Raw genomic sequence first — 16,980 nt, forward strand, 5'->3', positions numbered from 1 at the left:
ATGGCAAACTCACTCTAGTATTCTTGCCTGGAGATACCCATGTACAGAGTTGCCTAGCAGGCTGCAGTCTATGGGGTCGTAAAGAGTCAGAGAGGACTGAGCAACTAACACACACGCACAGAGCACACCTGCTATGGTTAGCACTAGGAGTACAGTTCTTGGTCTTATGGAACTTACATTACAAAGACAGACAATGGAAAAATAAATATGTAGGTGTCCAGAAAAAAAAAAGTAATATGCAGATGGAGAAAGAGGAAGGACTATTTAGATAGGGTGGTTAGGTCAAACTTTAAGATATTAGGACACAACTGAGCATTTATTTTACTAGTTAAAACACAGTACTTTCAAATATCTTGCTAATTATGATGTTTTCATACTATCATCTGCTATTATCTCAAGGTATCCTTAGAATGAGGGTCATCCTTAAAAGTTATTTCAAATAGTCTTCTTGACAATTTCAAATATTTAAATAGTCTTATCTCTATAAATCCATTTAATGGAGCCAACATAAACTATGTTTATTACACAATAACTGAGCAAGGGCTCCAGTCATCCCTTTTCCCCTGTGTTACCCTTACTCTTTTTTCAGGATGCCTTAGTGTCCTGTAATATATAACTGACATTTGGCCAATCATAGGTACCAAAGCCAAGGCATTTAATAAACATCAGTAAAGTTTATTTTTCTATTTTATTTACATAAAGCATATACCTAATATTTTCTTTTAATACCCCAAAACATCATCTTCAAGATTAAAAACCTTACTGCTTTAGCATTCAGAAAAATATGTTTGGAAAAGTTCGTATTAAAAATAGCTGATGAACTCATGGCCAGAAATACATGAAAGAGAGAAGAGTTCTGGTGGGCTCTTAAAAACTGAGACTTATAATATCCTTGAAAACCTATGTTACAATATACTAAATAAAAGTTTATATTAATTAAAATATATTTACTGATGCATAGCTTGCTCGGTGAAAAAGAAGCACTCTCAAGACACTAAAATGTTAACTGTGGTGATGTTAGCAGTTTTTTTTTTTTTAAACTTTTTGTTTCTCCATATTTTCTAATTTTCTATAAGAAACATGCATTATTTGTGTAATGAAGGTTTAAATAGTACTAAGTAATAAAAGTACACATATAAAGTTGGAAAGTCATAAAACCAACTAATGAATAAATCTTTAAAAATAGCATTAGTCAGGTTAAACCCAGACACTTTTATTAAAAGGTTCAGGATTGAGAACATGTGTACACCCGTGGTGGAATCATGTTGATGTATGGCAAAACCAATACAGTACTGTAAAGTAAAAAAAATAAATAAATAAAATAAAAAGTGTCAAAGACACCCAAAGAGATATTTAAAGCTATGTTCAGAACAAGAATGAAGAGATGTCTCCTTGAGGTGTAAAGAAAGACGTAAGGTAAGAAGACAGTGAGAGAGCACCTAGTTGTGCCTTCTGAGTTCACTGTCTCTTATCTTCATTTCATATTGCCTAAAGAAAAGTTATCAGTAAAACTAGAATATGGAAAACAAGAGAGACTTCAGAACGCTGAGATGGTGATGTACCTTGATTTTCACAAGACAGTAAATTCCAGAAAACAAAAGCCTCAGAATCTGACTGCCTAGTAACGTTCCAGAATGATCTAGCACAGTGATTCTCAATCCCACCAGGTTCCAGTTTTCCATACATAATAAATATATGTTTACAATGCTCCCTTTACTACCTATAAACAGAATTCAAAGACAATGACCTCTTCACTAGCTCAAAAAAAGTCAATATAATGCCTTCTTTGCTACATACAAAGAGGAAATAAAGGCATTTATAACATGTATTTTTAATTAGTAAATTGGTCAGGTGTGATCACATCAGAGACATAATAGAGACATAATAGTAATTAATCTGTTGTGTTTAAGATACACACTGACAGTGTGAAAAAAGGACTTAATAAGTATATCTATACAATCATAATTCAGTATTTAAAAATGAAGATGATGTAAGTGGTGATCAAATATGACACACAGAGCTGTTAACATGAGTTTCCACAATGATGAACACCTCTCAGCAAAATTCTGAACAAAACAAAGTAGTCTTTCCTCTACTTACATGACAGCTGCATTACTGAAATTAGTGTGTACTAAAATTATGCCCTGGACAGTTTATGTTGATAAGCAAATAATCAAAAACAGGTTTTAGTGCCATAAGAACATCCAGTGGGAGATCTGAGTCATTCCGTTGCAGGATAAGTCTTTGTTGTGCAGGACTGACCGTGTACAGGGGCAGCAGGATGTTTAGCAGTGCTGGATTTTGCCTTTCATATCACTGCATTTAAGGATTACTCCCCTCTTTGTGCTAAACAAAAAAATTCCTCACAAGTTTCCCAAAATGCCCCTAGATGGCAATATTATCCCTGTTGTGAATTACTTATCTTTTAGCATAGGATATACCATGTGTACTGATAACAAGGCTTTGTATGTACTAGGAAACATTTTCTTAAAATTCCGCTTAAAGAAAGCTGGAGCCAGAATACTATTCAGAATGGTCTCAATTTACAAGAGCCATATTGAATGTGTGTGTGCGTGTACTCAGTCACTTCAAACGTGTCCTATTTTTGCAACCCCAAGGACTGATGTTGAAGCTGAAACTCCAATACTTTGGCCACCTGATGCGAAAAGCTGACTCATTTGAAAGGACCCTGTTGCTGGGAAAGATTGAGGGCAGGAAGAGAAGGGGACGACAGAGGATGAGATGGTTGGATGCCATCACCAACTCAATGGACATGGGTTTGAGTAGGCTCCGGGAGTTGGTGATGGACAGGGAGGCTTGGCATGCCTGCAGTTCATGGGGTCGCAAAGAGTCGGACACAACTGAGCGACTGAACTGAACTGAACTGATGGACTGTAGCCCGCCAGGCTCCTCTGTCCATGGGATTTTCCAGGCAAGAATACTGGAGTGTGTTGCCATGCCCTCCTCCAGGGAATCATCTAGATCCAGGGACCCAACCGAGTCTCCTGCATTGCAGGCAGATTCTTTACCGCTGAGCCACCAGAGAAGCTTCATATTTAACATATTTAGGTTTAAATATTACAAAAAAACATTTAAAATACAAAACGACTTAGCACTGGTCAGCATAATCTTTCCAGAATATTTAACTTTACCTGACTAAAGCAGATTAGTAAATAATAAAGAGGCTCCTACTTCTCTGAAAAGAAATGGGAAGCTTGCTCTAATAAAATAAATGGAAGATGTGAACCATTAATTATGAAAGATCTAAATTAAGCTCCCAGACCGGGCACAATAAATCCACAGTATAGATGATGCCTTAAGAGTCTATACCCTCAACCCTAAATACTCTGCTTGCAGGGTCTTAGTTCCCCCACCAGAGATCGAACTTGTGTCCCCCTGAAGTGGAAGCCTGGAGTCCTAACCACTGAACCACCAGGGAATTCCCAGGAATCCTTTTTTTATAAGAGGAAATGTAACCTGTCTTAGACTTAGGAGTGAAAGAAAGGCCTGCATTTGAGTTGAACCCACTTCACATCTTGTTCAGAATACACAACAAACAGGCCTATATCCCTTTTTAAAATTCATATAGATGTTTCAATTGAATCCAACTATATGGGAGGCTCAGATGGTAAAGAATCTGCCTGCAATGCAGCAGACCCTGGTTCAATCCCTGGGTCAGGAAGATCCCCTGGAGAATGGAATGGTATTCTTGCCTGGACAATCCCATGGGTAGAGGAGCCTGTCGGGCTACAGTCCATGGGGTCACAAAAAGTCAGACATGAATGAGTGACTAAAACTACACTATACAGCTGAAAGTTTCTGATCAATTTATCCTCTATTCGCTTAGCTAACTTAGAAGCCAGTCTGCAAGGTGATGGCAATGAATGATTAACAGGGCATTTTCATTATTCCTTAAAATCGTTTCAGTATTAATGGGAAAAACTCCAAAACTCCACAATGAACCAAAATATCAAAATTTTACAGAAAAACAGAGCCTAATGCAAAAAAAGAAAACTGATCCTGTCTCTGCTTAGAGTTTTTACATTGCTCACTGTAGGTTTTTCTCATTAATTTTGATTTCTAAAAATACTGTATTAAAATAGTTTGTTTCTAGACTGAGGTTCCCACGAGGCACAGTGGTAAAGAATCCGCCTGCTAATACAGCAGACACCTTCGATCCCTGGTGAGGAAGATCCCCTCTAGAAAGAAACGGCAACCCACCCCAGTATTCTTGCCTGGAGAATCTCACGGACAGAGGTGCCTGGCAGGGCTACAGTCCATGGAGTAGCAATGAGTCGGACACAACTGAGCACGCACGTTCCACTGAGGTTTTTTGGCATCCTCCTAAAACGTGTAGATTGAGTGCCTGTTGCAGTAGTTTCTGAGAACAAACAAGCTCTTTTCACTGAATACGTACTAGAGCGGACCCAGTGTTTCTCTATTTGGTATACTTGTCTCAAACATGTTATTTCAGCAAACATTTCAGAACCTTAAAGCACTTATTAACATACAGCCAAGTGCCTAACGGCATCTCCCCCAATCCTGGGAGGTCAACCATTTCTCTCTTGAGACAGGTAGAGGCGCACCGGGGTGCAACGCCTACTAGGAAGGAGAACTGTGGAGAGAGAGAAGGTGGTGATCCCGCCTGGCCAAGGACTGCTCACGTGTAGGCCTTCTTGACCCTGGGAAAGCAGACCCTCATAGACTGGTTAAGAAATTGTATTATCACAGGCACAGAAATCAACTCATCACCGACACACAAGGCCCTGGTGCCCGCAGCGTCCCCTCCTGGATCACCCACTCCTTTTTCCCGGAAGCTGACCCTGCGCGGAGGGAAGGTTGGAGCATACGCACCTTGCTCACGAGGAATCCGCACCAGGCAGTCCACGATGCCTTTGTACTGCGCCTCGGGGCTGATCTGCTTGGACGACGCCTGGACCTGCAGCAGCAGCTTCACACGCTCGATGGGCGCCACCGTCGTCTTGGACACAGCCGCCGCCACCCCGCCTGCCAGCAGGTCCTTCCCGAAGGATGTGGCGTCAAAAAGCCGCTTTTCCACCTTCTTCTCCTGCCTCTTCTTCGGAGGTTCACGCTGCATGGTGGGACGACTGACGTAAAAACGGGTAGCAGAAGCTCAAAATAAAAGCCGGAGACACGCGAGGACGAAGCCGAAAACTGCTTCAGCGTAGTCCTGGCGGGAAAGCCGCGCTCAGGACGCTGGGAGAAGGTCGCGCCAGGGCCTCGGGGGCGGGGAGCTGCGCAGGTGCCTCCAACCGCCTCCAGCCAGTGGAGCGGGTCACGTGACTCCCAACACGTGCCTCTTCAGCGCGGTACTGTCTACGCAAGTAGAGGTGCCTGGCTGTGCTTGCGGCGGCGGACTGGACTGGGAGGCTTTGAGTTCTCATCTGGGAGGGGATCTGGGAGAACCAGGTCTGTAAAAAGAGATTTAGTAGCCCAAACATGACAGAGCAGCAAAATCAACCGTGTGGGACTAACCAAGTTTAGTTTTGGTTCCTAGAGTAACCCTTGCACCTTCTATTAAAAATCGCTTTAAAATCTTCTCCTTTAAATGTAACAGGGGTCCTTTGTCTAGTCATTGTCTCAGTGTCTGGTTTTACCTACTGTACCCCCATAACATAATTCAACACATTTCTCTTTCTCCTGTATTTTATTTAATTTGGTAATTCTATCTGGAGCAGTGGTGCTCAGTCAGACGACTGCACAAATTGGAGGTGTTGGTAGGGAGTGGGGGGAGACACGGGTTTGTGCCCGGGTGTCTGTGTTTGGATTTGAATTCCCCAGGTAATTTTAATGTGCAGAGTTGGGAACGTGTTCTAGAATAGCGGTTCACAAGCTGATTTTAGGATACCTTTTCACTCTTCATGTAGAAGACTGCAAAGAAGCTTCTGTTTTTATGTTATATATTGATATTAATAATTTCAGAAACTGTAACAGAAAATTATATAAATCTCATTTAAAATAACAGTAAACCTCTACATAAGTAACATTTTTGTATTGAACAATTACTTTGCCAACAAAAAATGTAGTGAGAACAGCCTTGTTTTATATTTTTTAAAGTCTTTTTAAATGTCTGGCTTAATAAAAGCCTGATTTACACAGCTGCTTTTGCATCCCATTTGCTGCAATAGTGCCCAACATATATGTAACTGCTGGAAAACTCCACTGTACACTAATGAGGGAATAAGAGTGAAAGAGGCAAAAAATGACCTGTTATTAATAAAGAAATATATTCTTAATTCCTCTTTACAACTTGTTTGATGGTTTCTACTAAAGGAAGGAAGCTTCCATTTTATCATCTCTTACTCTGCAGGACTTGCAGTCTTTAAACACATCTGTAAAATGTGAGATGAGTTACTGGCTTTTTTGAACTTCAGTTTGCATTTTTTAATTTATTATCCCAAGTGTGTTGTCACACTTTAAATAGTACTTGTCACTAGTAAAAAACCAAATATTTTGGCCAGAAGCATTCCAGGAATTTTGTTACTCTTTTAGCAATCTCATAAAACTAGTTGGCAAGTCCTACTGGTACCATGTTTGATGCTACCTTCCTTTTCTTAGTGGCTCACTTGACTCAACTGGTTTTTCAGCCTGAGTTTCTTTGTATATTGTATGCTGCTGACATGTTAATCTTTCTAAAGCAATTGCATTTATCATTATTCCTAGCTTGAAAAATTGGAAGTTTTCTCACTGCATTGACTTCAAAATCCTTTGTGAAATCCATCACAAATTCAAGAAATGATGGGCATTTTATCTGCAAAAATCTGGAAAATGAAAGACTTCATTCTCTTTTAAGGTAATTTGAAGCACTTAGGAAGAAATTTAAAGGGGGAATTTCCCGAATCACACCCCAAGCAAGAATGTCTCTTTAAGGTGCCAAAAGAAGTTAAAGGAACCATCTCTGGTCACAGGAAACGTAAGTTATTTTCAGAAGTCAGAGAAGCCTGCTGCTGCTCCCCAGGGCAATTTTCTCTCCCTTCCCTTTTTGCCCCCCTTTCTGCCCTCACAGGACATGACTCTGCAGTTATCACTGTTTATAGAATGTTCCTTTATGGTATCCTCAAGCTTGATTTTGACATATATTCTTTGTCAGAAGACAGCAAAAGTGAAAGTACTTAGTGTAGCTTTTTTTTTTTAACCCTATTAAAGAGCTCTGAATCATCTCTTTTCAATAGATTAGGCTGCAAATGTTTATTTTAATTTGCTGCTTTGCATTTTATTTACTGATTTACTGAATGAAAAAAGTTCTGGTGATTTATATGTTGATATTAAAAATAGAGAGTCTCAGGGCCTTTGCACTGTTCACTTTTTCCTTAGAAATCAGCTTGGTTAGTTTCCCCACTTACTGCAGATCTGAGGCCATCTAAGCAACCCTTTCCCTGGCCATCCTGTCTCTCACACTTCACACTCCATTTTCTTGCTTCACTTTTTTTCTTTTAGCTTTTGTTTTACTTAAGCAAAACATAAGGTCTACCTCTCCCACTAGAACATAAGCTCCATGAGGGTAGCAATTTTTGGCTGTTTTGTTCACTGCTGTATCTCTGGCATTCAGAACAGTGCTTGGTACAGAGCAGAAATGTAATAAATGTTTGTTGGATGAATGGACAAAAAGTCAACACAACTGCAAACAAACCTCTGCACCATTTTTATTAAAAACTATCAATATAGTGCAAAACTAGCTTCGGTTATCTAGAAGTACAACTCTAAAAAATTAATTTCCACACAGTACAGTATATAAAGTTTTAGTAATATTTATTAATGTATTTTAAAATATTCAAAGTATAAATCCTCATTTTAAAAGTGTTTAGTGCTGAATAATTTTTCTTAGCTTTCCAACATTTTGTACAGTAGAGGGTATGATTTAGATGACTCTATTGTTTTCAACCAATGGATATTTAATAATAAGTAGCGGTAGTAGTAGTAGCAGCTGCTAACACTTTTATAGCACATAATGTGTGCCAGGCACTATTTAGAGGGAAATCACAAGACAACAATAATTATTCACAATGTTATTTTCAAGAATGTTCAAAGTGTACAAACCTAGTAAATTGGTTTCATAGCTCTTCCCGTTTGTATCAGAAATATAAAAAAAGCAGGGACTGCAATTTACTAACTTGCCAGTATGCATCATCATTGAGGTCCCTTGGCACAAAAAGAGAAATTCTCATTTCTAACATGACAAAACAAAGAGACAAAAAAGATAAATGGAGAGTGGGGGTTGAAATCTAAAATGTAATTTTGGGAGGAGACAGGACTAAAAAATATATGATGGTGGTAAGACAGCACTTGCTTTTTTTTTTTTTTTTAATGCTGGATATATAGTCTTTTGCATTACAGTCTTTGATGAAAAAGAACGTTTGCAGGATGCTAATAAAATCCAACCTAAGAATGTTTCTCTACCTGGAAAAGCATTCTATGTCCCTCTTTATTTAATAAAGTTGCAGACAGGCACTTATTGTCCAGTGAGTCACACCTACTCTCAGGTGTGAATCTGAACATATATGGAAAAATGAGCAGCTAAGTTTACAGTACTTACCACATTTATTTTGATATCTATTTAGAGATAAAAACCAAGATAATGTTTGGTTTTCTTTTCTTAAAAAGTGTCTCCGCAACATGCACATTACAGAGCAGATCTGTAATACTTCAAATGAGTTGGCTTTATATAAGATCAGTAGTCTATCTTTTTATTTCAGTTATTAAATAGTGGTCTTATGATTCTTTGAGACCAGGAAAGCAGTTCAACAGATCAAAATTTCACTAAGTGAAACAAAAAGTTCCTAATGGTAAAGTCCCAAGTTCAGTCTGTTTGAAAATCTGAGGTGATCAATGGCTGCATTTATTAATAATTCTCCATATTAAAAATAGCTTCATGGTTTTGAGGGAACATTAACAAGAAATTTAAGACATTTATTAAATACTCTTAAATAATACTTTGATACTTATATATGTGCATAAGCAGTCCTAACACAGTAGTAAACAGTCTATCATTTGACCAAAATTATAATCTGAAGGGGAGGATATTGCAAGCCATTTTCTACCAAAGTTTCTTGCTCTGTTTTGAATGCCAAAATTAAGGTCCACAAGTCACCAACAGGACAAGTATAGTGGTTTGCATCTTCAACACCTGGGTGAAAATCTCTTAAACTCATGAAGTGAAGTGAAGTAGCTCAGTCATGTCCGACTCTTTGCGACCCCACAGACTGTAGCCTACCAGGCTTCAGTCCGTGGGATTTTCCAGGCAAGAGTACTGGAGTGGGGTGCCATTTCTTTCTCCAGGGGATCTTCCCAACCCAGGGATCGAACCCCGGTCTCCCGCATTGGAGGCAGACGCTTTACCCACTGAGCCACCAGGGAAGCCCAGACAGAGGGATAATAGTGTTTCTTCTAAGAGCAGATATTTTAAATGGTGCATCCACTACGTTTTTCAGTTAATTCTGTTTAAGCTGGAGGTCTCATGCTTGAGGTAGGGGAAAGGCAGAGACTGGCTTTCGATGTGCTGGTGTAATTTGCCTTCCAAAGGTAAATCCTGAAGAAGAGAGAACCCAGCGCTATAAAGTCATGGGGGCATCTGAGAATTCAGGAGAATCTAATGGGTAAATGTCAATTAAGAATTGTTCTTCCTTCCTTTCAATCTGCCAAATTCTGACAGCTGAAGAAAATTCTGATCTTAGTAACTTTCTTTCTCTACTCATGGTCAAATAAATTATTGTTCATTAAAGGTACCCCTTTGGGAAAACCTATACATCCAGATTTGTAAGGCAAAACTTTGTATTGATTGGAAGTCACCATAGAATTTCTTTAGTTAACTTTTTCAGTGTTTTCAATATGATACGGCTTTTTAAAAAGATTTACATACAACTTTCCTAAAATTCATGAACTTGTATAAACTGTGTGTATACCTGAATATATTTCAAAAAAAGAGAAAAACAATGAAAGTATATGAACAAATAGTTTAAAAATATATATCCTAGCCAAAATAGAACTGACCTGAATCAGTAAAGAAAATCAAATAAATAAAAAAGTAAGTTTAATTTTCATTCCTCTCTTCCCCCACAGTGAGGTATCTACTAAAATACCGAAAGGAAAAGTATCTGATCTAAGAAGGAATCAGTACTCAATATTACAAATTTAGGTACCAAACAATAGGTTAGAGGGAAAAAATTGCACATTTTACTGAAGAGGATCTTTAGACACAGATCAAAGCAATCATTTCATTTGTACAGGAAAAATCTGAGCTCAGAGAGGTACAAAACCTTGCTCATGCTCACAACACTAATTAGTAACAGAACTTGGTCATCTCTTCCCAATTTCATAATTATTTTGCCAGATATCAATACTATTCTTGAGAAACATACACAAAAAATTGGGTATTTTTCCAAGATAAACATTCTTATATTAATTTTACATAAAATATATCACATTATTTCAAATCAGTAAATAAATTAATGTTATATACCAAAATGGAAAATAAGTTAACAATCTCTTCTTCATATTTCGATCAAGTATTTTCTTCAAAAGTCTCAGAATAAGATTTAGTGCATCAAATCCAGCAGCGTATCATCTCAGTCTTCATCAGCCTTATGTTCAGTATTGATTAGTGAGAAGTTAAACCTTATCTCTTTGTGAATAGATTTCAGCAGTTCTAACCCTGCTTGATGGTCTGTGCAGTGTTCCTATGCATCAAGAAAATACAGCTACAAGGTTAATCCAAAGAACAGTTTAAAAGCCATTTCAATGGCAATTTCTGTAACTGAGTCATGAAAACAGACATAAAGTTCTTGAAGTTTGGGATGAAGAAAGAGTCTCCTGTAGAGAAAAAGAACACACGAATTTCAGAATTCCAAGAAGGAAAAAACTCCAACTCTCCAATATATTTTGCTACATTTTTTGGTTTCTGAAAGAATAAGTCATAAATTCAACCACTAGTCTAAATCTACATAGGGGGAAATGCAGCTTGATTTGTAATCAAATAATCTATGCCTTAGGTCAATTACATTTATTTTTTCAGAGTGTAAAAAGCCTATTGTGTCAATTTCTGTAGTCATATTCCTTAGTTTTAAAATGTTAAATTTAGTTATTATTATAATATAGTCAATGACGTACCATCATTCTAAGTACAATAGTTATTAGACATCGAATTGGGATTAACATTGAAACTTAGATTTTCTTAAAGAGTTAAAATTTTAGTCTATTTAATCAATACTAACGTATACAAAACATTAAACCATTTCTGACTTCCTTCAGTTTCTCTCTTCTGCATAGATCAGCATCATCATAATTCAACACCTATTGATTTTTTGTAATTCCAGCTGTGAATGTAGTTACACCTGCCTGTGTGCTAACCGGTCTTCTTATCTCTATTCTCTCTCGTGTCCACACCATTCCATTTGGCTCCCAGCTTGATCTTCCAATAACACAGCGCTGATCACTATACACTGAGTTGTGATCATGTTGATGCTCCCAAGCGTGGCCGGTTATACATCAGAACCACAAGTGAGTTTACTAAACATACAGAGTTCCACTCCCATAGATTCTCGTTCAGTAGGTCTGGGATGGGGTGCAGGCATTTCTGATTTTAATAAGTGACTCAATCAGTCATGTCTGACTCTTTTCAACCCTGTGGACGGTAGCCCGTCAGGCTCCTCTGTCCATCATGGACTTCTCCAGGTTAGAATACTGGAGTGGGTAGCCATTCCCTTCTCCAGGGGATCTTCGCAACCTAGGGATCAAATCTGGGTCTCCCCTGTTGCAGGCACATTCTTTACCATTTGAGTCATCAGGGAAGCCCTGGTTAACGTGACTCAGCTGATTCTAAATCCTATGGATCAGCACATGGGAATTATTGCTTTGGATAACATTTGTAAAGCGTTTATCATACAGCTTAGTACTACGTGGTAGGTGTCGAGTAACATTAGTCTCACCCAACTCTGTGTTCCTTCCTTCACCAACTCTCTACCCCAACTCAAAGAACTATTGGCAGTTCAATATTTCCTTCAAAATTCAATTCCCTGGTTAGGAATTGAAGGCTCTCTGCAGTGATCCTAACTTAGCTTTCCAGTTTTATCTTTCACTTCATCTTTGTATATGCCATTCCTCTACCATCCTAGCAAACTAGTCTACTCACAAGGAAGCCTTAGAATTTCCCTTGTTTGGGTATTTATATTCATCCCATCCTTTATTTAAAACGCGCTATCCAAATCCAGTTCATTTCCTAAAGCAGATCAAATGGAATCTCTTAGCCTTTCTTTGTAATCTCAGATTTCCTCCCCTTTTTCAGAATTTCCAGAGTGTATGGTTGTATTACCTAATTTATTTTTTATAGAAGTACAGTTGTGTCACAATGTCACAATGTTGTGTCAATCTCTGCTATACAATGAAGTGACTCAGTTTTACACATACACAATCTTTTTTTATAATATTCTTTTCCGTATGGTTTATACCGGCAGATTGGATATAGTTCCTTGTGCTATACAGTAGGACCTTGTTGTTTATCCATTCTGAATGTAATAGTTTGCATCTACCAACCTCAGATTCCCAGTCCATTCTCTTCTCCCACCCCTCGCCCATAAGTATGATCTCCGAGTCTGTTTTCTGTTGTGTAGATAGGTTCATTTGTGCCATATTTTAGATTCCACATATAAGTGATATCATATAGTATTTTCTTGCCCTTTCTGACTTACCTCACTTAGTATGATCATCTATAGTTGCATCCATATTGCTACAAATGGCATTATTTTCTTTTTTGTGGTTGAGTAGTATTCCATTGTGCATACTGCATCTTCTTCATTCATTCGTCAGTGGATATTTAGGTTGTTTCCACAGAGGTGCGTGTATGTTTTTGAATTATAGTTTTATCTGAGTGTATACTCGGGAGTGGGATTGATGGATCATGGTAATACTATTTTTAGTTTTCTGAGACACCTCCATACTGTTTTCCTTAGTGGTTATACCAACCTACATTCTCACCAACAGTGTAGGTATGTTCCCTTTTCTGCACACCCCCTCCAGAATTTGTTATTTGTTGACTTTTTAATGATGGCCATCCTGACTGGTATGAGGTGGTACCTCATCATAATTTTGATTTACATTTCTCTAATAATTAGTGATGCTGAGCATTTTTCATGTGCCTACTGGCCATCTGTATGTCTTCTTTGGAGAATCTATTAAAGTCTTCTACCCATTTTTCAGACAACCTGATCTGCCTCTTGAGAAACCTGTATGCAGGTCAGGAAGCAGAAGTTAGAACTGGACATGGAACAACAGACTGGTTCCAAATAGGAAAAGGAGTCCGTCAAGGCTGTATATTGTCACCCTGCTTATTTAACTTATATGCAGAGTACATCATAAGAAATGCTGGGCTGGAGGAAGCACAAGCTGGAATCAAGATTGCCGGGAGAAATATCAATAACCTCAGATATGCACATGACACTACCCTTTTGGCAGAAAGCAAGGAAGAACTAAAGAGCCTCTTGATGAAAGTGAAGAGGAGAGTGAAAAAGTTGGCTTAAAGCTCAACATTCAGAAAACTAAGATCATGGCATCTGGTCTCATCACTGCATGGGAAATAGATGGGGAAACTGGAAACAGTGTCAGACTTTATTTCTTCGGGCTCCAAAATCACTGCAGGTGGTGACTGTAGCCATGAAATTAAAAGACGTTTACTCCTTGGAAGGAAAGTTAGGACCAACCTAGACAACATAGTAAAAAGCAGGAGACATTATTTTGCCAACAAAGGTCCGTCTAGTCAAGGCTATGGTTTTTCCTGTGGTCATGTATGGATGTGAAAGTTGGACTATAAAGAAAGCTGAGCGCCGAAGAATTGATGCTTCTGAACTGTGCTGTTGGAGAAGGCTCTTGAGAGTCCCTTGGACTGCAAGGAGATCTAATCAGTCCATCCTAAAGCAGATCAGTCCTGGGTGTTTATTGGAAGGACTGATACTGAAGCTGAAACTCCAATATTCTGGCCACCTGATGCGAAGAGCTGACTCATTTGAAAAGACCCTGATGCTGAGAAAGATTGAGGGCAGGAGGAGAAGGGGATGACAGAGGATGAGATGGTTGGATGGCATCACCGACTCAATGGACATGGGTTTGGGTAGACTCTGGCAGTTGGTGATAGATAGGGAGGCCTGGTGTGCTGCAGTTCATGGGATGGCAAAGAGTTGGACACGACTGAGTGACTGAACTGAACTGAATTCATTTTTCAGTTGGGTTTTTTGTTGTTGAGTTGTATGAGCTGTTTGTGTATTTTGAAGATTAAGCCTTTGTTGTTTACATAATTTGCAAATATTTCTCCCATTTCATAGGTTATCTTTCTGTTTTTCTTTTTTTTTATGTTTTTCTTTTCTGTACAAAAGCTTGTAAGTCTGATTACGTCCCATTTGCTTGTTTAGTTTTTATTTCTATTGCCTTCGGAGACTGACCTTAAAAAAAACATTAAAATATAGCCAGCTATATCTCTCTCTCTCTCTCCATAGAATATTCATCCATAAGTACATAGATATTTAAGCATGTTTCATATTTCTTCTGCTGGATGTAAGATCATCAGATGCAATGACTGTGTCTTTATTTGTGTTTGCCAGTCCACCTAAGCATCACCACATACATTTTGCCAAGCACAGCTCCATTTACTAATCCTTACATATTTATCAAGTGACTATGGTGCCAGTGGTGGACAAGACAGATACAGTTCCTGATCTCATAAAACTGACATTCCAGTGACAGAGAGAAAGAGATGACAGTTTGTCTCTTTGACAGGAGATGATATGTTACCACTGGTCTGAATATCGAGGAGCCAGATAGGCAAAGGTTAAGTAGAACATCCCACATGGAAGGAACAGCAGGAACAGAGTTCAGCTGGTGCCAGTGTGGCTGTGCACAGTGGCTGGAGGAAGAGAGTGACAGGAGGTAGAAACAGAGAGGTGGCCGGGGGACAGATAGGGCCAGGTCTTGTAGCTGGTTGGGGACGGGGGAAGAGAGGGAAGGGAAGAGAGAAAGAAAGGAGGAAAGGGGGGGGAGAAAAAAAGTTAGAGACAGAAGGAAATAGCAGTGGGTATGAACTCATTACCTTTTAGTGTCTTACTAGTACAATGTTGTAAGATAAGTGAATTAGGTTTTTTTTAATAAAAGAAAAGACATGGGAAGAATTTTAAAGGCGTTATTTAGTAAGCAGAATTCTAAAATACATTATATATTAGAATTATGTTAATAAACTCACATTGTGTGTTGTGTTCAGTTGCTCAGTCATGTCTGACTTTTTGCAGCCCTATGAACTGTAGCCTGCCAGGTTCCTCTGTCCATGGGATTTCCCAGGCAAGAATACTGGAGTGTTTTGCCATTTCCTCCTCCAGGGGATCTTCCTGACCCAGGGATCGAACCCACATCTTCTGCATTACAAGCAGTAATAAATCCATGCTTATATCTTAAAATGTTTAGCTCCTTTACCCCCTTTTTAACGTTTAAAAATATTTTCTTCCACTTACCCTACTACCCAGTAAGCCATAACTGGTGGTGTTTTCCTCTGATCAGTCCAGTTTTCAGGTGAGCATTCAAACAGTACACCATGTTCTCTCACAGGGTTCAGAGAAGACACAGAATTTGTTGAACCTGAATGATCTTTGCCATTCAGTGCTTTCTTTTTCTGTAAATTAATAGGTATTATTAGTCTTGGCTGGTATTAATAGTGCTGCTTTAAATGTTTTCATATATAGATTTGAACTGGCTGATCCTAATACTATAAGTGCCCACAATGACATTCTTCTTTCTCCTTACCTGCAGGAAAAATTCTACCCTTCCTCATACTTACTTTAAATGCCATCTCCTACAAGAGACTTCACGGATAAAGTTTCTCTTGACTCTCCAAGGAAACATTTGTTTCACAGCCTTACCTTATTAATATTTACACTATATTAGCAGTTTATAAGTTTGTCTTCCCCAGTACATTAGAACATTTTTCCCAGGGCAGAGACTATATGCCATTCATCTCTGTATTCCTTGAAAGCAGCTGTGCTTGGGTACACAGTAGATGCTTAATGAATAGGTTACTAATGAGTTACTAAATGAGTAGATGATTTTATAAGGTATTTAAAACACATACACTTAAAGCAGTATTTTTCCTTTGAAGCATACTCTCTAAATTTTCCACTGATTAAATCATTAGCAAACCAATGACCCACTTGGAATATATAAGACTTTCTGTAAGGCTCAGGCCAAAACAGTGGAGTGATCCTTGATTCTTCTCCTTCTTTCAAAATGCTTATTGAAGACACAAGTCCTTTTGGCTCATCCTCCATTATATCCGCAAGATCCAGAACCCACTGATACTTCTTGCTTTGAGAATTTCCACAGTTCCTTGCCTCCCACCCTCTCTGTCTACCCTGCAAGCTTGTTCAGAGTAGCCTGAGTTACCCTTTGAAAACTAAGGAACATGTCCTTGCTCTTCTCAGAACTACCCAAGAACATAAATCTCAAAAAGTCCTTGGCCTATCAGGCCTTGCATGACTCAGTCCTGCTGCTTTTGCCATCTCAACTCCGACTGCTCTCCTCCCGACTCAGGCTGCTCCTGTGAGCTCTCAGCCCCCCTACCTCCATGGTTGTATACTGGCTGTTCCTTCTGTCTGGAAGCTCAGTCTCCACATTTGCCACATGGCTTTATCCCTCAATTCCTTCTGGTGTTTGTTCAAATATTACTTGACATGATCAGAGGGATCTTTCAAAATTGTAACCACCACCTCTCATCCTTACTCTGTTTTGTTATAATTGCTGTTGAAACTTACCCTTCCTGATGTATTAAACTGCTTCTAATTCATTAGCTTCCCCTGCTAGAATACAGTCTCTTTCATGAGGAAAGAGACTTTTTGTTCACTGCTGTATCCCCAGCATCTTGAGTAGTATCTGGTAAATGGTAGGTAACCTCTATGTTTAAATAATAGGGGGAAGGCTAATTTATATTACTAAGTA

At 38.7% G+C, this 16,980-nt stretch overlaps 2 protein-coding genes across 2 annotated transcripts in view; both read right to left on the reverse strand.

The window, feature by feature from the left end:
• The window catches only part of SLC25A31 (solute carrier family 25 member 31), a 30,849-nt gene extending 25,633 nt beyond the window's left edge, over positions 1-5,216 (reverse strand). The window contains exon 1 of the mRNA XM_004017262.6: positions 4,855-5,216. Coding sequence (XP_004017311.1) covers positions 4,855-5,098 — 244 coding nt within the window. The 5' untranslated portion in view covers positions 5,099-5,216. The remainder of the gene's footprint in view (positions 1-4,854) is intronic.
• A 2,424-nt stretch (positions 5,217-7,640) lies between these two features.
• Positions 7,641-16,980, reverse strand: part of INTU (inturned planar cell polarity protein) — an 80,520-nt gene continuing 71,180 nt past the window's right edge. Inside the window, exons 15-16 of the mRNA XM_004017263.5 lie at positions 15,504-15,661; positions 7,641-10,827 (exon numbers count right to left, since the gene is read on the reverse strand). Of these exons, the coding sequence (XP_004017312.3) occupies positions 10,716-10,827; positions 15,504-15,661 (270 nt within the window). The 3' untranslated portion in view covers positions 7,641-10,715. The remainder of the gene's footprint in view (positions 10,828-15,503; positions 15,662-16,980) is intronic.

This window comes from Ovis aries, chromosome 17 (assembly GCF_016772045.2).
Source record: "Ovis aries strain OAR_USU_Benz2616 breed Rambouillet chromosome 17, ARS-UI_Ramb_v3.0, whole genome shotgun sequence".
Classification (NCBI taxonomy): Eukaryota; Metazoa; Chordata; class Mammalia; order Artiodactyla; family Bovidae; genus Ovis; species Ovis aries.